General features: G+C 47.9%; 1 protein-coding gene across 1 annotated transcript in view; it reads right to left on the reverse strand.

Annotated features, from left to right (window-relative positions):
* The window catches only part of LOC119166987 (arginase, hepatic), a 28,214-nt gene extending 12,839 nt beyond the window's left edge, over nt 1–15,375 (reverse strand). Inside the window, exons 1-3 of the mRNA XM_075867263.1 lie at nt 14,764–15,375; nt 12,170–12,242; nt 1,957–2,060 (exon numbers count right to left, since the gene is read on the reverse strand). Coding sequence (XP_075723378.1) covers nt 1,957–2,060; nt 12,170–12,242; nt 14,764–14,916 — 330 coding nt within the window. The 5' untranslated portion in view covers nt 14,917–15,375. The remainder of the gene's footprint in view (nt 1–1,956; nt 2,061–12,169; nt 12,243–14,763) is intronic.
* Between the last annotated feature and the right edge of the window lie 663 nt (nt 15,376–16,038).

Consider the following 16,038-nt stretch of genomic DNA (forward strand, 5'->3'; position numbering starts at 1 on the left):
ATTATGAGAGACGCCGTGCCGTAATGGAGGGCTGCGGAAATTTTGACCACCTGGGGTTCTTTAACGGGCACCCAAATCTGAGCACACGGGCCTACAACATTTTCGCCTCCATCGGAAATGCAGCCGCCGCAGCCGGGATTCGATCCTGCAACCTGCGTGTCAGCAGCCGAGTACCTTAGCCACATAGACCACCGCGGCGGGACAATTTGCTTAATCTTGGTATCGCCTTTATATCTTACTGAGTGTGCGTGCTCGCTTATGCTATTGAATGGTGAGGCCCACTCAAGATATAATGTGTATGCGCGTGCGAGTGTGTATGTGTTTGTGTGTGTGACGTGATGTGATGGTTTTCAGTGCTGCTAAGGCAAAACGAGGCCAAATAGCTCCATGGATATTGCCGAATCAAAAGAGAGAAAAAAAGAGAAGTATACATGCAAAAACGAGGTGGTTAACCAGCATTGTACCCGACTAATGTCATTAGAGCGGAAAAGTACCGCGACCGTATAAGGCCCGTTGCCTATTCGGTCCAGCGTGGCTGACGTTAGGCAGACTGGCGTTGATCTGACGTGGAGCCTAACGAACGTTTTGCACGTCGTATATGCGCCTTTACAGTCCAGAAAGAAGCATATCATTGTTCTTGAACACACACGAAAAAAGATAACGACAGTTTTCATTTGCCTATAAAGACACGCATGCACGCGCACTGACGCAATAAAAAGAAAGAGAACTGCGTGGCATTTACTAAATGCAAAGAATTTATTAGCGAACGTCTGCGCATTTGAATCTATCTATCTATCTATCTATGTAGCCCCGCCGTGGTGGTTTAGTGGCTAAGGTACTCGGCTGCTGACCCGCAGGTCGCGGGTTCCAATCCCGGCTGCGGCGGCTGCATTTCCGATGGAGGCGGAAATGTTGTAGGCCCGTGTTCTCATATTTGGGTGCACGTTAAAGAGCCCCAGGTGGTCAAAATTTCCGGAGACCTCCACTACGGCGTCTCTCATAATCATATGGTGGTTTTGGGATGTTAAACTCCACATATCTATCTATCTGTCATGTTCAACATGATTTACATGCCGCGCTCAGGTTCTCTCGCGGCCGATTCACTAACTTGATATACACCAATAATGGTATTGCTTGCCGTGATTGTATGGAGAACATAAATAACAGATAGTAACACGAAAATAATGACACATGCACGTTCTTGTTGTCATGTTATCGCATACCAATATTAAACGACCGTGAGCGCTCCGAAACACTGCTGAGGCGAGGGAGTTGGACGTACGAAACCACCGAGAGCGCGCAGCGGCGAAAAAAAAAGAATGCCGTAATTTACCCGTCACATAAGAACTTTAAGCCCGACTGGCTGACAACGCCACCCCACCCCTCCCCCACTGATACACATACACACACTATCTAAATAAGGGATTGTGGACATCCGGTGATCGCGTCCTTGAGTCCGCGCATGTGCGTAAAGGGTGCTTCACATCTGTGCATCTGCTGCTAGCGTGCAATCTCGCGATTCGGTGAGCGGAAGGTGTTCCCCCCATTTAACCGCTGGAAAGCCGTGTCATGAAGCGAAGTCACATTTTGACGTAAACGAAAGGAAAGTTTTGACGATTGCCGGGGACACGCAACGTGCAGAGCTCACGAAAGCAACGACGCTTTCTTTCTGACAGGGCAATGTCTTTTTTTCTTTAAGCCCGGTGGCCCACCACTCTCATGCCTGAAATGTTTAATATACCGTACTTACTCGGTTGGAATGCGAACACGATTGTAACGCGAGGGGTGACTTTTCATTGCGTCCCGGAAGAAACAAAAATAGTTTTTTCCGTATTCCTTCGTAACGGGAGGCTCGACCTTAGTTGTAGTCTGGGGCACAAAAATAAATAACGCCTGTTAAGTTCGAGTAAACGCGGTACAAGGTCGTTTGTGGAGCGGCAAGCCTGCCAGCCTTACGTTCTTGCTCGTTTTTCCCACGATGTCCGACTCGATAGCGTTGCAGTCGGTGACGTTTGGCTCGCCTTCCACTCGAACGTCGCCGAAATCCTTGACAAGATGACCTGCGTGCCACAGAGGTTGCGCACTGTATTAATATCCCAGCGTGCAACAAGTCATGCCAAGTTACATTCGAGGCAGAGTTTGAGCCCGGGCTACCAATGAGGTTAAAAATATTTAAAGTGCGGTGCACTTTGGTGACCCGGGATGTCATACTTTGCTACATCTTGGCGTAACGCAGGCAAAACATCAAATAGCATAGCTATCTGTATTGCCCTCGCTCGCGGCAAGCTTCAAATTGGAGGTGCCTGTACCCTGACAAGAATAGCGCTTCTTTAGTTTTTTTTTGTTTCAGGGGCTTGCATTACCCTCACCTACACCCTCTCTGATTGGTCAGCCCCTTTCCGGCACGCTCACCACGTGAGCTGCGTAGTTCAGCTGCACTGGTACCCTCCTCTCCGGGTCACGAGACCTGACTGAGCTCCCGAGTAACGTTGGCTCCTGGGCAACGCCGGACATCGAAGGGTGAAACTAAAACACGCGCACGATGGACCACCTGTCATCGATTTGTGATGACATAATCCGCCGCCATATTCCAATTACAGTCACCGGTAACGTATACAAGCACGCAGAACATTTGCTACGAACTGCTGGTCGACAATTCTGCAATGTAACACGCTGGGACACCTACAGAGTAGCGTTGGACAAATCAACTGGTGAGCTGTTCGCAGATATGCTACAAAGCAAGCGAGCGGCAACTTCGTTGCTGAAACTGCCCGACCATTTTCCTGCTCCTGACTTGAAATTAAAGAACCTCTGTGCAGCACGTAGACGAGCGGAGCGGAAACTAATGAGAACAAAAGGAAATCCGTCTGCGAAGACCGAATATAACAGGATAAACGCTGCGACCCGTCGTCATACAAAAAACTTAAGACGAATTCAATGGGCCGCTTTCTGTGAGAGTTTATCAACGTTTACGCCATTGACAAGGATATGGGCAGTAATAAATAGTTTTTCTGGGAAGATCCGCTCACACAGGCCATTCGAAGCACTCGCTTTGATTTTCAAACCCTTGCAGAGGATATCGCAGACGTGTAAGCATATGGCAGATCAGCAGGAGCGGCGATTCCTCTGCCACCCCATTTTTTTCACACGATGGATACGCCATTCACCTTTCGAGAGGTGGATATGGCACTTAGCAAATTAAGAAGACGCTGTGCCATGGGTCCCGATTTGATCAGCAATCAAATGCTGACAAATGTGCCATATGAGCGAAAAAGGGCACTTTTGGACACATTTAATGATGCCTGGAGCACGGAAGAGATCCCAGTTGTTTGGAAGACAACATGGGTGGTGCCAGTTTTAAAGTCCGGAAAGGATCCTGCGAGCATCGCATCATATCGACTGGTATCTCTTACATCATGCGTACCTAAGTTGATGGAAAGATTAATATGCACAAGATTAACTTGGTACCTTGAACAAGGAAGACGATGGCCATCGTGTATGACGGGATTTAGCCCATGACTGAGTGCTGAGGACAGTGTTTTGGACCTATTAAGCCACATTGAGCACCACCACGTCAGCGGGCTCTCGACAATCGCCGTCTTCATGGACGTTGCCAAGGCATATGATTAATGTGCTTCAGGCAGGCATCGTGAACGGGCTCCAAGCCTGGGGTGTCGGGACTCATGCTCTTCGGTTTGTACATGAATTTCTTAGAGACCGCTGTGTCCAGGTTAAGCTTGGGAATGTAACGAGCGAAGAGAGACGCGTTTCCCTCGGCGTCCCACAAGGCAATGTTCTATCTCCCTTGCTTTTTAACGCTGCCATGGCCAGCCTTCCTGACACTCTGCACTTAGCTCTGAAAGCAGTTAAAATATCGATCTACGCCGATGACATCTGCATTTTAATCTCAGGGTACCAGCAACAATGTTTGGCCCGGATAGCACAGAGCGCTATTTTAATCATTGAGCGTCACTTGTTGACACTTGGCCTATGTTTATCAGCGGGAACATCGGCCTTCATGCTCTTCCCGGGAGCGAGACGGAAGTCAACACGTCTGTCGCTGAATATTCGAGGCCACTCAATTCGTTGTGCAACAAGTGTCCGTTTCCTGGGCATTACCATCGACAACAAGCTATTATGGCGACGTGCGGTTGATGGTATAGTCACTGCATCAGTGCAAAGGATCAACGCTCTTCGTCGCATGGCAGGGGTACGTTGGGGCAACAATCCTATGTCCATGCTTAAATTGAATGCTGTGCTATAACAAGCCGCATTCTTTATCAGCTGCCCCTAATATCATTGAGCAAGTTCGAACGCCTAGAGGCAGTACACAGAAAGGGTCTTCGCTTGGCGATGGGAGTTCCTCAGGCGGCTTCAAACACGGAGGTCACCAATGAAGCCGAGTCTCTTCCGCTCCGCCTTTTGGCGTCTCAGGCCTTATTTACGCAGCTGTCAAGACTACATGGGCGAGTTCTTCGCAGTCACGGCGCTTCTCCGGTGGCTAAGAGCAAGAACTGGCTCACATTTCAACGCGGCACTGAACACATTTCGATATTTAGACTTGAAACTGCCTAAACGGCGCCCTATGGACCCGCCATGGTCTTTTGTAGATGTTGAGTGTAACTTCAGCGCACCCAAGTTACCAGCGAAGCGCACCATTCCAGCCGCGGAAGCAAAATTTCTTGTGCTGGACCACTTGAGCACCATGTACCGCGGCCACCTACAAGTGTACACCGACGGATTAGAGTGCACACAAACGGATAGCTGCGCAGCGGCTTTCTGCATACCCTGCCTTGGCGTGTCATGGTCGGGCCGCCTGTATCGCGTGGTTTCATACACAACGGTAGAAAGCATTGCAATCACGGCGGCTTTGCGAAAATTGCGGTCCTTGTCTGCACGAGATGTGTATAGGGCTTACGGACTCCAAATCGGCGCTACAAAGACTGCATCGTGGCCTACCTCAAGAAAAGTTCACCAGGCAATCTCTGGCACTAAGTAAACACCTAATTGGCAAGAATTTTAATATAAAATATCAGTGGATCCCATCTCACGTTGGTATTGAAGGCAATGAAAAGGCTAATGCCATTGCAAGCAAAGCACGGACATTTGTTCCAAATGTAAGAACTCCCAAGACTTGCCAGAACAACAAAAATGTGATACGTAATCATTTCAAGGCGATCTACAAGTTTCCACACCAAGCATGTCTAATTCATGTACTTTCTCGTGAACAAGCGACGCTGTAGTACCGCATAAAAAGTGGCTCCGCATATACCCCGGCCTGGTCATTCAAGACTGGCAGATACACTTCCCCGTTCTGTGCCTTCTGCGGTGACGTCGGGGATAGTGAACATTTCATTTGGCTTTGCCCACAGTTTGATGTGTAAAAAGCAGCGATGATCCGCACCTTGCAAAAACGCTGTCATAAGCACCGGACAGTTGATGACGTCATTTTTCCTGAAGGACCCGCGGCAACTAGGAGGAACGTGCAACGAATTTTGTTGGTCTTCCTGCGAGACACGGGGCTGTCTGACACGTGGTGACAATTTCCAAATTCAGGAGATGCTCAGGCGGAACAATTGCCAGCAATTGCCAGGCTGCGAGTGCGACTCACCGCCGGTGTCAGAAGGCTACCAAGTTGATACAAGAAGGGTTGCTGGAAGTTCTATAGAGTGGCGCGGCGCCCCGTGCGGTTATGGACCTAGAGGCTACCACTAGCACTCCATATGGGCGGTACTAGATCGGCAACGAGTATAGCCGAGAGGTCTTACTGAGGTAGACGCGACGAGGAACACGCGATGGCCGGGGCGACCCTACAAGGGTGAACCATGCACAGCATCGTCCCACTGACAAGAGTAAGTTTAATAGCCCGCGTTGTAAGCACAATGATGCCTCATCAGCACTTTAGGCGTGCCTAGGCTTCAAGTTCCCGCCCTGTCGTCCATGCTCTGTAGGATAATGACCAAGTAGTCCATAAAGCCTTAAACAAGGCTCAAAAACAGTGCAAAATAAACTAATGAAATGTTAATGCTTTTCTTCAAATAAATGAAACCGTAATGATAACAACGAAAGCTTTTTCTTTTGCACTGAAAGTCATCATCACATTGTAAACTACAGAAATAATTCAAGTGGGAACCACTACCTGGGCAAGCGCGCAAATGCAGAAGTAGTGGCGAAGCGCCACGAAAACTACTCACAATAAAAGTATATGGACAGGGCAACGGGCGGCGAGGTGTTTAAGGTAAAGACCTAGCGCTAATACAATAAAAATTACACCATCTCTCTCTAAAGGGAACCACGTGTAGATGCGAAGCAACGGGCAGAGAGGAGAGGAGGAGGAGGGGACACGCATGCGTGGTAAGGGTGGGCACGCCACACACCGGATTGAGCTCGACCATTAGATGCTTCGCATCCAAGAAGAAATCGCGTATATCTGCGTGCTTCGCTGCAAATGTCGTCGAAAGACGATACTCTTCTGTCGGTTGTCTTTTTAGTTCATAGCACCGCATGTTCAGAAAGCGTAAAAAATATTAAGGTTTTTGGAAGTACGTATTGATGTTGCGCCTCAGATATGCGTGATGTTTGCTTTTCGGTTGACAATGTTCACAAGTATGAAGAGAGAGAGAGAGATAAAGATGCAAGGAAAGGCAGGGAGGTTAACGAGACGCACATCCGGTTTGCTACCCTGCACTGGGGAAGGAATAAAGGGGAGAAAAGAAGTTGTAGAGAGATGAGAAGGTACACTAAATCACGAGCACACTCGGGGAGCACACAGTCTACAGGCGGTCGCTCAGGTTTGTTGACTTTAGGTAAATTAGCAGTGCTTTAGTTGCTTTCTGCGTTACTGAGGCAGATGCCCAAGGTCCTAGTATCTTCTGCACACAAATGGTCCGGGGTCAAGTCGATTCAAAACCATCCGGAGCTGGCATCGCTGTGTGTCGTAGCAAGCGCAGCTGCACAGGACGTGTTCGATGGTCTCTTCAGCTCCACAATAGTCGCATGTAGGAGTGTCTGCCATACCAATGCGAAAGGAGTACACCTTTGTAAATGCAACACCCAACCAAAGGCGGCATAACCATCGGAGCGGGAAAGTTGTGATGGTAGCTTTAGCTTGAGCGAAGGATCCAGTTCATAAAATTGACACCTTTGGAAGCTGGTAGACGACCAAAACGTGAGTGTGAGATCTCGAGCCAGCAGGTAAAGTTGTCTTGCTGCATCATTCCTTGATAGAGAAATCGGGACTACACGGGTTCCTTCATGGGCTGAGCGGGCTGCATCATCGGCTAATATATTTCCGGTAATACCGATATGTCCAGGCAGCATTTGATATATAATATCATGCCCTCGTGCTAGAGCTTCATGATGGCAATGTCTTATTTTTTGTACCAATTGGTCATGACTCCTCCTACGCATGGCAGACTGCAAACTCTGAAGCGCTGCCTTCGAATCACAAAATATGACCCATTTTCCTGGACGTTCTTGAACGAGATATTGTAAAGCAGCCCTTATAGCAGCAAGCTCTGATGCCGTAGATGTAGTCATATGCGACAACTTAAACTTGATTGTCATTGCTGCAGCCGGAATTACAGCGGCACCTGATGAGCTGCTGGACGAGACGGACCCATCAGTGTATATCTGCGTTCGGTCTAAGTACAACTCATGTAATAATTGCAGTGTTGCTTGCTTCAATGCTACTCTGGAGTGATTGCTTTTCTTTTTGATTCCCGGAATTTATAGACGTACTTGCGGCTGGTCGAGGCACCACAAAGGACATGCCATTCTCGCAGCTTGGGTATATCCTGATGGATTGCTGTTTAGGTGCTTGACTATGACGTCTGAAAACGTAGCACGTGGTCTTCTGGAGGGTAGAAGGGCCAAGTGGTGGTCGGGGACACGGCTAGCATGTCGAATGTGCGCTCTGAGGCAATACACAACTCTATATGTCCTGACCGGATCGTCTTTGGCAAGCATGATTGTGGCATAAGTAGAAGCGCATCGGGGCAGTCCTAGGCAGATACGCAGTGCCTGACCCTGCAAACTCTCCAATGAATGAGTATTGGATTTGCAAGTATTAGTCAGTACCGGCAAGCTGTAGCGCAATAGACCCAGAAATAGGGCCCTGTACAGCTGCAGCATGGAGGCCACAGAAGTTCCTCATGCTTTCCCGCACATGAATTTCATTATATGCACAACAGATAGCAGTCTCTTCTTCAAGTACGCACAATGTGGGCTCCACGAAAGACTTCTGTCGATTATTATGCCCAGGAAACGATGCGTTCGTGCATATTTGACACTCTGTCCATTGATGTAAACAGGGTATGGCATCATTGGTTTGCGTGTAAACGCCATCAACGCGCACTTCACAGTTGATATAGATAGGCCTTGTTTCTGAAGGTAGGCTGTTGTGAGGGTTGCTGCCCGCTGTATTCGTGCACGCACCTGAGGGCGAGTAACTGCAGCACTCCAGAGGCAAATATCATCGGTGTATATGGATAGGCACACCGACTTTGGCAGAACCTTCACCACACCAATGAGGGCAACTTTGAACAATGTGGGGCTTAAAACACCTCCCTGAGGTACTCCGCAGTAGGTGTAATGTTCAGCAGTTGTACCCTCATATGTTTGCACAAAGAAACACCTGCCAGTTATATAATCTTTTATCCAATGAAACATTCGTCCACCAATGCCCATTGCTGCAAGAGAAGGGAGGATGGCATCGTGAGCTACATTATCATATGCACCCTTCACGTCAAGAAAGAGTGCCACTGATATGCGCTTGCGACTTTTTTCTTGTTGAACAAATGTCGATAAGTCAAGCACACAGTCGATGGAGGAGCGGCCCCGACGAAAGCCTCCCATGCAAGAAGGGTATTTGGTGTATCGTTCCAAGTACCACTCGAGACGAAATAGAACCATTCTTTCCATCACTTTTCCGAGGCAGCTTGCGAGGGTAATAGGGCGATACGCTGTCAAGTCCAACGGTGATTTTCCCGATTTCGAAAGTGGTATTAATCGACTTATGTTCCATTCTCGGGGAACACTGCCGCTGAGCCAGGAGTTGTTTAAGCATGTTAAAAGTTCTTTTCTGGCTTTTTGTCCAAGGTGTCCCAACGCACTATAAGTAATACCATCAGGACCTGGCGATGACATGCGCTTAGAAGCGACTAAAGCACCTTCCAGTTCTTCCATGGTGAATGGAATGTCCATTTCTGGTAATCGCGTCTCAGGAACGATCACGGCGTCGATGCTCTCGTTCATAATATTCCCGGCAACTCTCGTGCAAAATTCTTCAGCCACCTCGAGTTCTGTTTTTCCATGATGGAGTGCCAAAGCTTTAAAAGGGTGCCGTTGTAGCGGAGAGGAGCGAAGACCACGAACTGTTCTCCAGATATATGACAGCGGTTTATGAGGGTCAAGAGATTCGTAGAATGCTTTCCAGCGTTCGCTCTCCAGCTTGTAAATGCGTCGTTGAATCTTTTTCTGGAGCCGCCTTGCTTCCCTCAGATCGTAAACTGATCTTGTGCGTCTGTATCGTCGTTCAGCACGCCTTCGTATAGCTCGTAATCTTTCCAATTCGATGTCAAACTGTGTTATTTTAGACGAAAATGGTAATTTACATTTGGACGCTTGCATAGCTTCCGCTATGGTATTTTCAGGCTGCAGACGAGGCCTTCTTGGCAAGCGTCCTCAACCCGCGATGTAAACATCGACCAGTCAGTGCCAATTACAACAACGGAAGAGAAATTTTTTATGATACCATCGATTGTCACGTAGGTGGGTATGTGATCACTCCCATGAGTCTCAATATCGCAAAACCATTTAACTTTGTGGAAGAAGCACCGTGACACCAATGTCAGGTCAAGGCAACTGCCATACGTGAGACCCCGCAGATACGTGGGGGTACCATCGTTCATAATGGAAAGGTCGTGATCGGAAGCGAATGTAACAATGTTCCGGCCCCTGGCATTCATCCTAGTGCTCCCCCAAAGCATGTGATGGGCGTTGAAGTCACCGGTGATGATCCAAGGCCCATCGGTCCTCAATAGGATGTCTTTTAATCTGTCGCAGCCAAATCGCGATGACGGAGATATATATCCACCAATAAGCGTGAACGAAACTGCATTCTTCTTTACACGAAGACACACGTACTGATTGTCGTCATTTGAACTTATTGGGTGCGAAAGATAAGTCAAGTCTGTGCGAATGTAAACAATTACTTTGCTTCGTTCTTCGCAAGCGGCTGAACAAAAAGCTTCATAACCAGACAATCTATAAGGCGTTGATACGTTTGGTTCACATATGACAAGTATAGGGAATTGATTGGCCCGGACGAATTGGCGAAAGTCCGAGATACGGGACTTCATGCCTCTGGCATTTCACTGAAAAATCGACGCACTTTTTAACTTCAGTGCGGAAGATGACATTTTGTTGAGCCATTGTGCTTATACGAAGTTAGCAAGAACTGGATTCAGTGCATCCAGTATTTGCAGTGCACTCTTAGCAGACGGAGATTGTATGCTGCTCAGTAGCGTGCGAATCGTGGTAATTAATGATTGCACGATTGCAGTCACTTGCCTGTCTTGGTTGGAAAGATCTCGAACCGAGATCGCGGACTGGCCGTCATGAAACTCCTTCGGTTCGCTTGATGCTGCTTCCCTTTGAAGTGCAGGCCACTCTGTCGCAGTTAGGGTATGCTGACTGGCTTTGTCCTTTACAGCCTTTCCCACGGCATGTGGGCTGGGAGGCAAAGGAGGTGGTACTGATGAGGGATCTGGCAAACGTGTCGAGGAAGTAGCGGGCGTCCTTGAAGACCGACGTCGACGTGAACGACGCCTTCTGACTTTAGCTGCGGCTTCTCGATGAGATGAGTGATCGCGCACCATTTCCTTCAAAATGGCAATTTCCTTCTGAATCCGCGGGCAGTCCTTCGATGTGGCTTCATGAGATCCATTGCAATTAGAGCATTTCTTGACAGTTGCGACGCACTTATCCGCTTCATGGGGCTCGGCGCAGCAGTGGCATACCACCGAATTCTCACAGACGCTGCTCACATGTCGAAGTTTCATGCATTTACGGCACTGGAGAGGCTTTGGAATGAAAGGCCGCACAGCATGTCTGAAGTACCCCACCTTCACATGAGAGGGGAGTGATGTGCTTTTAAACGCAATCTTCACACAGCGAGACTTGCCTAGCCGGGTGACATCAACAATAGGAGTATCAGTTGTTGACTTGACAAGAAATTGTAAGTCATTATTGGAAATAGTCACATCGATGTCGTAGATCACGCCGGTTACTACATCACATCCCAAGGGAACATGAGAGCGCACCTGGTTGCCGTCCAAGTCAGTTACACTGCGCAGAACGCCCAACGCACTTGCGTGCAAAACGTCCACAGCCAGTATATTCTTTCTGGCGTTCACTCTTATGTCCGTGGTCTCATTTGGCACGAGCGTTTCCAGAGGCCTCGACACAGACTGTCTGTTAAGGCGCTTCATGCTGACGGTAGGAAGTGCAGGCAGAAACAGGATGGTATAAGTGTTCGATTTTGGCGCTTCACTTACAGTTTGAATAGTTGAGGATGAGGATGTCGTCATGTTCCTCCTCTTCGCTTTGCGGCTCAGCACAGGTTGGAAACCGTCATCGGAAAAGTCCTCACTGCTGAGATAGTAAGCATGAGTATCTTCATTGTCGCTGTCACTCGCTTGTCCCATCCGCTTCCTGCTATTCAAAACACACTTCTTCGTCTTCCTCCAAGTATGAAGGCTGCCACCAGTTTAGGGTGGATGAACGTTCAGCAAATGCGCGAACTTTGGCCGGGTGGCTGAATCGTGTGACAGACAGACAGACAGACAGACAGACAGACAGACAGACAGACAGACAGACGGACGGACGGACGGACGGACGGACGGACGGACAGACGGACAGACAGACAGACGGACGGACGGACAGACAGACAGACAGACAGACAGACAGACAGACAGACAGATAGACAGATAGACAGATAGATAGACAGACAGATAGATAGATAGATAGATAGATAGATAGACAGATAGATAGATAGATAGATAGATAGATAGATAGATGGATAGATAGATAGATTTCTGCACTCAAGTATCCCAAGATAAACTGTCGTCTTTAAACTATAAATATATTTGATCAAGGGTATACTCACCCAATCCTCTGAGCTGGTCGAGAAGTCCAGCGTCCCGCAGGAACTTCGGCCCCTCTTCGACTCCAAGCTTTCGCTGTTTATGCAAAAATAATGATAACAACGAATAATTTTAAAATAAATAAATGCCAAGAACGCTTTTACTACAGACCCTAGTCACAATTTTCTGGTGATTTATCGCCTGTATACTGTGCGCCGGAAGAGATTGCATCTCATAATATCACGGTCATAATATCACGGCCCATGGGTTGGCCTAGTGCTCTCCCATAGTAGAGTACCAAGTACTCCAAATCGTTCACTAATTTTTTTTCTAAACACGTCAAAATCGTTAACCACTTTTTTCCACGCACATGATTCTGTGCTGTTGATATGTACTGTACAAAATAATTTTATGTCCACTGTTTCTGAATAATTTTTCTAAGCACTCTTTTGCGGGACGGCTTTATGTTCTTCTATAGTAGAGTACCAAGTACTCTACATCGTCAAAAGAAAGAAACAACTTTAATCGAAACAGCAAGTTTAACACTTTTTTGAACAAACGGACACTCGTAGCTGTTTATGCTTCTCGACTTAAACGGCTTTAGCTCTCCCATAGTAGAGTACCCAAAAACCCGAAATCTTTAAACACTTCCTCCAAACACACAGGCTATTTTCTATTCTTCGTTCCGTGCCATGATGGAATTGATTTTAGGAGCGAAGCTCCTTAAGGCGTGGGTCTGTCCATCCTCCGTAGTTGTCGTACGTAGCAACCGGGATGTGAGATGGGAGATGACAGTACTTGGAGTGTTCACTAGATGGACGCACGGACGGACGTATGGACGGACGGACAGACAGACTAGCAGACGGACGGACGAATGGATGGACGCGCGGAGCGGGTATGTGCCACTGGGGATGCGAAATGGCAGTACTTGGACTGTTCACTAGATGGACACACGGACGGACGGACAGACAGATGAACGGACGCGCGGACAGAAGGACGGGCGCATGGGTGGATGCACGGATGAAAGCGCGGATAGACGGAAGCAAGAACGAACGGACGGGCGGAAGCACGGACGGGCTGACGGACACTTCGCCCCACTCATCATAATTCCCTCCGTAGATATGCTGTGATTTTTTTGCATAATTTTGCTTAGGCAGTTGTTTATGTTAATGATGTTGTTGTATAATCCATTTTTCTGTGTTTGTAGAGTCACACGATGGCATATATATTTTTTTTTTCTAATCACATATTGGCCGCCTACACCTCCGAGAGCGGGGCGATGACCAAGTTAACACAACAACAAGCGGAATGGTAGTGGGGTGATTGCCTGACCACATTGAACTGCATTACACGATATTACAGACTAAACAGACGCAAATACCCACCATCACGCACCAAATCAAACAAAAGACGGGCCGTAACTGTGAGATTATTATACTACGCCTGTTTTATACACTGGGCCTATACCCGACGGACGCGCGTATAAGCGAGGGCACCAAGCCCGACCTTGACTTTTCTTTATTGTGCTAAACATTCCACAGTGGCAATCAACACCATCGGTAGTGAGCATTACATAATTCAGTGACAGCTAAAAGCTATCACTGTGTAGTGGAGCATACGCACTAAGGTGTATGCGCCTTCCAAGGAGAAGGAAAAACGCCGTGCTCTGATTGCACGAGAACCTGGGCCGCTTTTGCCAGACTTGTCGTATGGTCATTTTTCATTGCGACATCGTTGCGACTTCTCCGGTTCAATAAACGTCATCACAACTGCTAAACCTATAGCTAGAAATATTCGACAGATCCCACGTACCTTGGGACACAGTGTTATGAGAAGCATACAGATGGAAGGCGACTGTATTGTAATATTTTTGTTGAGCGAAACGTCACGAAATGGCACTAAAGATATGTACAAATGCACGAACATACGTAAAACAGACACATTTGGTTTATATAACCAGTTTTTTTTCACAGTTGCTCAATGATGCCAACAGCACCATTGATATTAGCAACACCAGAAGCGGTAAGCTAATATGAAGCGCTGGTGCTCGAGACGATAGCCGTGAACACTACTACATGAATCAGCTTCAATGGATCACGTCTAAATACAATTGGCATTAACCCGAGGTGACGGTTCTATCATAGGAGTTCTATCATAGGAGTACATGTGTAATGTTCTATCATAGGAGTACATGTGTAATGTTCATAATGTTAGATAGCCAGCATTGCAAATACTCTTCACGTTTCGTGAACTTCAGAGTCAACTTGAAAACCAGTTCTGAAACCTGGCGTGGCTCTGTTCTAGAATTCTCGACTGCCGCGCAGAATGCCGGGATTTGATTTCTGCTTGGACCCTAACATTTATTCTTAGCATTCGACAGGTCAACGCTGCCGATGTCAACTTTTCCTTAACGCTTACGCGTTAAAATTACCCACATCTGTTCTCTTTGTTCCTGGGTAATATGAACTGGAAACCATCTGCGACACATACCCGCATATCTGTGGCATATACCCACCCGCGGGCACATACCCGCCCACAGGTGTGTGCCACGCGTCTGGCGGAAAGAGTTGGACGACGTACGCGGCGGTATTGTGACTATATTCATTTCATGACTTACCTGACCCTGATGAAGCGGAATTCCGAGAACGCCGATCTCCCGTTGAACGTTCGTCGAATACGAAGCAAGAGGCGACCTCCGGCAGCCGGACCCAGCAGCACGCCAGGTGTGGGCCACGTCTTTGACGATGTTACGCGATGCAACTTGTCCCATCGTGGTAGAGCTGCTGTTCCGCCTTTTAGACACAGGAATATCGCGAGTACGGTGATAAAGAACCAGTGGTCGTTGTGATACGACCGCGTGAGAGGGAAAGCGTTGCACCTAAATCCAAGACAAGGCACAGACGAAGTCCATGGGTGTGCAAGTAAACAAAACAACGCTATACACTTCGTGCTCGCGAGACTGAGCTGCACTTACGACCTTACTAGCAGAGACTCTTCACGTAGCCTCGGCTCCGCTCATAAACTCATATGTTGCCACTTGAAACGTCCACTTCAATGCTGCAACTTGGAAGGTCCACTTCAATGCTGCATGCCGAAAAGTATCTCGAAATTGCAGCGAATGACGAACTTGTCTCCGTTACACGGGACGAAGTGTAGCGTTGCGATTCCGTATACTTCTTCTTGATCTCGATAAAATAGTACGGACAAGCCTTACCGGTCTTCCGCGTTCGTTGACGTCGTAGAATAAGGGGTGAAGTCCGATCCCCGGTACCGCATTGAAAGTACCTCGGGTTCAAATGGATTGCAGCTGTAGCACGCACTGTTTTAGTCACTGAAAATGATGTCGCACTTCAGGGATCGAGGGTGCACGGCATAGACAAACTTAACTACCGCCCTAGCTCTTGTAACCAATCCACAATCACGATTAAAGCTTTGAAGATCTGTAGCCACGGGTTCCCTCTTGACTTGTTTAGAGCTCCAGTGGTCTTTGTCGGACTGATGACTCACTGCTGCACTTTTGAAGATTGCTGACTTCGGCTTTTATATAAATCTCACGATGACGAGGTCTCTTCTGAAGATGTCCTTATGCATCCATCGTTACCCTCCAAGCGGTAAGTGCCTAGATTAATCGCTTATAAAGTGTTGAAGTTTGTAAAAGCCTCACTTGACCGTGCGCACAGCCCTACAGTTTTCTCGGCGCGCTGTCCAACGTTTCCCAGGATGCTTGCTTTACTGCAACCAGCTGTCGGCGCACGTCGTAAAAGGCGTCCAGATTCCGAACCTCTTCTCTCATAAAGGCAGCGTTACGGAATGAGCTCCTTGATATGAGCTTTTTTGTGGCCAGAATGGGAGATAACGAGAGCCGACGCGTCGGACAAGGCGTGGCGAGAGA

The sequence above is a fragment of the Rhipicephalus microplus genome, chromosome 6 (genome assembly GCF_043290135.1).
Source record: "Rhipicephalus microplus isolate Deutch F79 chromosome 6, USDA_Rmic, whole genome shotgun sequence".
Lineage (NCBI taxonomy): Eukaryota > Metazoa > Arthropoda > Arachnida > Ixodida > Ixodidae > Rhipicephalus > Rhipicephalus microplus.